Source organism: Rhinoraja longicauda, chromosome 21 (assembly GCF_053455715.1).
Source record: "Rhinoraja longicauda isolate Sanriku21f chromosome 21, sRhiLon1.1, whole genome shotgun sequence".
Classification (NCBI taxonomy): Eukaryota; Metazoa; Chordata; class Chondrichthyes; order Rajiformes; family Arhynchobatidae; genus Rhinoraja; species Rhinoraja longicauda.
In genome coordinates, this window is record NC_135973.1 from 7,189,869 (window position 1) to 7,191,708 (window position 1,840).

At 51.8% G+C, this 1,840-nt stretch overlaps 1 protein-coding gene across 1 annotated transcript in view; it reads left to right on the top strand.

The window, feature by feature from the left end:
• Window positions 1–1,640: 1,640 nt before the first annotated feature.
• The window catches only part of znf598 (zinc finger protein 598), a 24,315-nt gene continuing 24,115 nt past the window's right edge, over window positions 1,641–1,840 (top strand). The window contains exon 1 of the mRNA XM_078418377.1: window positions 1,641–1,836. Within this exon, the coding sequence (XP_078274503.1) occupies window positions 1,699–1,836 (138 nt within the window). The 5' untranslated portion in view covers window positions 1,641–1,698. The remainder of the gene's footprint in view (window positions 1,837–1,840) is intronic.

The window sequence follows — 1,840 nt, forward strand, 5'->3', positions numbered from 1 at the left end:
CTTCACTCCTGTGAAGTTGCTCTTCAGCGCTGGGCTAAACATGTCTGGTTCGAGTAGCCCATTAAGTTAAGAACCTGAACACCTGCATGTCTTGTTTCTGAGGGGAATATTACAGAATGATCAATCACAACAGTTAACTCTGTGAACAATTGTATGTGACTGATCTCACATTTATACTCTCAAATATGCACAATATATACGATATAAAAAATGCTGCATGCTTTGAGTTGGTAGAACTACTCTTGTTTGACTGTTCTCCTTGTCTGATATAAAGAAGTTAACTATCAGTCCACATCTCATTTAAATTATTCCCACAGTCCCACCTGCCCTCTAAAACCTTACCTATCTATGTACCTGTCCAAATAAATTTTAAATGCTGCTTATAGTAACTGCCTCAACTACCTCCACTGGAGCCCTGCTTGTACATTTTGGGAAGGAGATAGAAGCAGGTAGTACGGAACTGGAGAACAGTGAAGTTGGAGGCTGTGGAGGTGGTGGCTGTTCTGTGGGATCATGTTGGTTGGTATGAGGAGCTGGCGCCTCGCCTCGATGCAGTGGCCAGCCTGCCTTCCTCAAGTGTGTTCTACATTTGTTTTCCTCCGCTGGGGGCGGGCAAACGCCATTTCCATTCATCAGGAGACGACGCAGCCAACGAGCGAGCAAACGAACCAACGGCCGCCAGCCATCATCGACTCGACTCTACCTTCCCCTGCAACCGCAGGAGATGCAACACCTGTCCCTTTACCTCCCCCCTTGACTCCATCCAAGGACCCAAACAGTCTTTCCAGGTGAGGCAGAGGTTCACCTGCACCTCCTCCAAACCTCATCTATTGTATCCGCTGTTCCAAATGTCAACTTCTCTTTATCGGCGAGACCAAGCGCAGGCTCGGCGATCGTTTCGCTGAACACCTCCGCTCAGCTCCGTCTCAACCAACCTGATCTCCCGGTGGCTCAGCACTTCAACTCCCTCTCCCATTCCCAATCTGACCTTTCTGTCATGAGCCTCCTCCATTGTCATAGTGAGGTCCAGCCCGAATTGGAGGAACAGCATCTCATATTTCGCTTGGGCAGTTTACACCCCAGCGGAATAAACTTTGACTTCTCCCACTTCAGGTAGTCCCTGCTTTCCCTCTCTCTCTCCACCCTTCCCCCTTCCAGTTCTCTCACTAGTCTTCCTGTCTCCAACTACATCCTATCTTTGTCCCGCCCCCTCCCCTGACATCAGGTCTGAAGAAGGGTTTCGACCCGAAACGTCGCCCATTCCTTCTCTCCAGAGATGCTGCCTGACCCGCTGAGTTACTCCAGCATTCTGTGTCTACCAAAGATACTAGAGGAACCCTATGCCTCTCGCAGTGTAATCATTGTATTTGTGATGATACCATTAAAATGCAGAATATATCTCATCTATCAATTCACAGATTTTTGTTATTATCTTTTTAAATGTTTCTGCAGGTTTTTGCCTACTAAAATGGCGTAATGACGTACTGCGGTATTTGGGGTCGAGTAGTCTTATCGTGCTCCTCTAGTATCTTTGGTGTCCACCGACGACTCGACTCTCCCGCGCATGCGCCCACCTCGTCGCCCGTCGCGCTGCGTCACAGGTCGCGCGACGTCAGACGCCCCGCCGCCCTGCGCGCTGACGTCAGCGGCGGGGGTCAGGGCGGCGAGGCGGCGGGACGGGAGCTGATAGACTCCGGCATGGCTTCCAACAAGGACGGAGCCAAGGACCGGGCCCCGGCCGCTGCCCCAGCCCCTGCCGGGTCCGGGGCCGACAAGATCTGTGTGCTGTGCTGCCAGGAGCTGGATGTGTACGCCGTGGGCAAGTGCGACCACCCGGTGT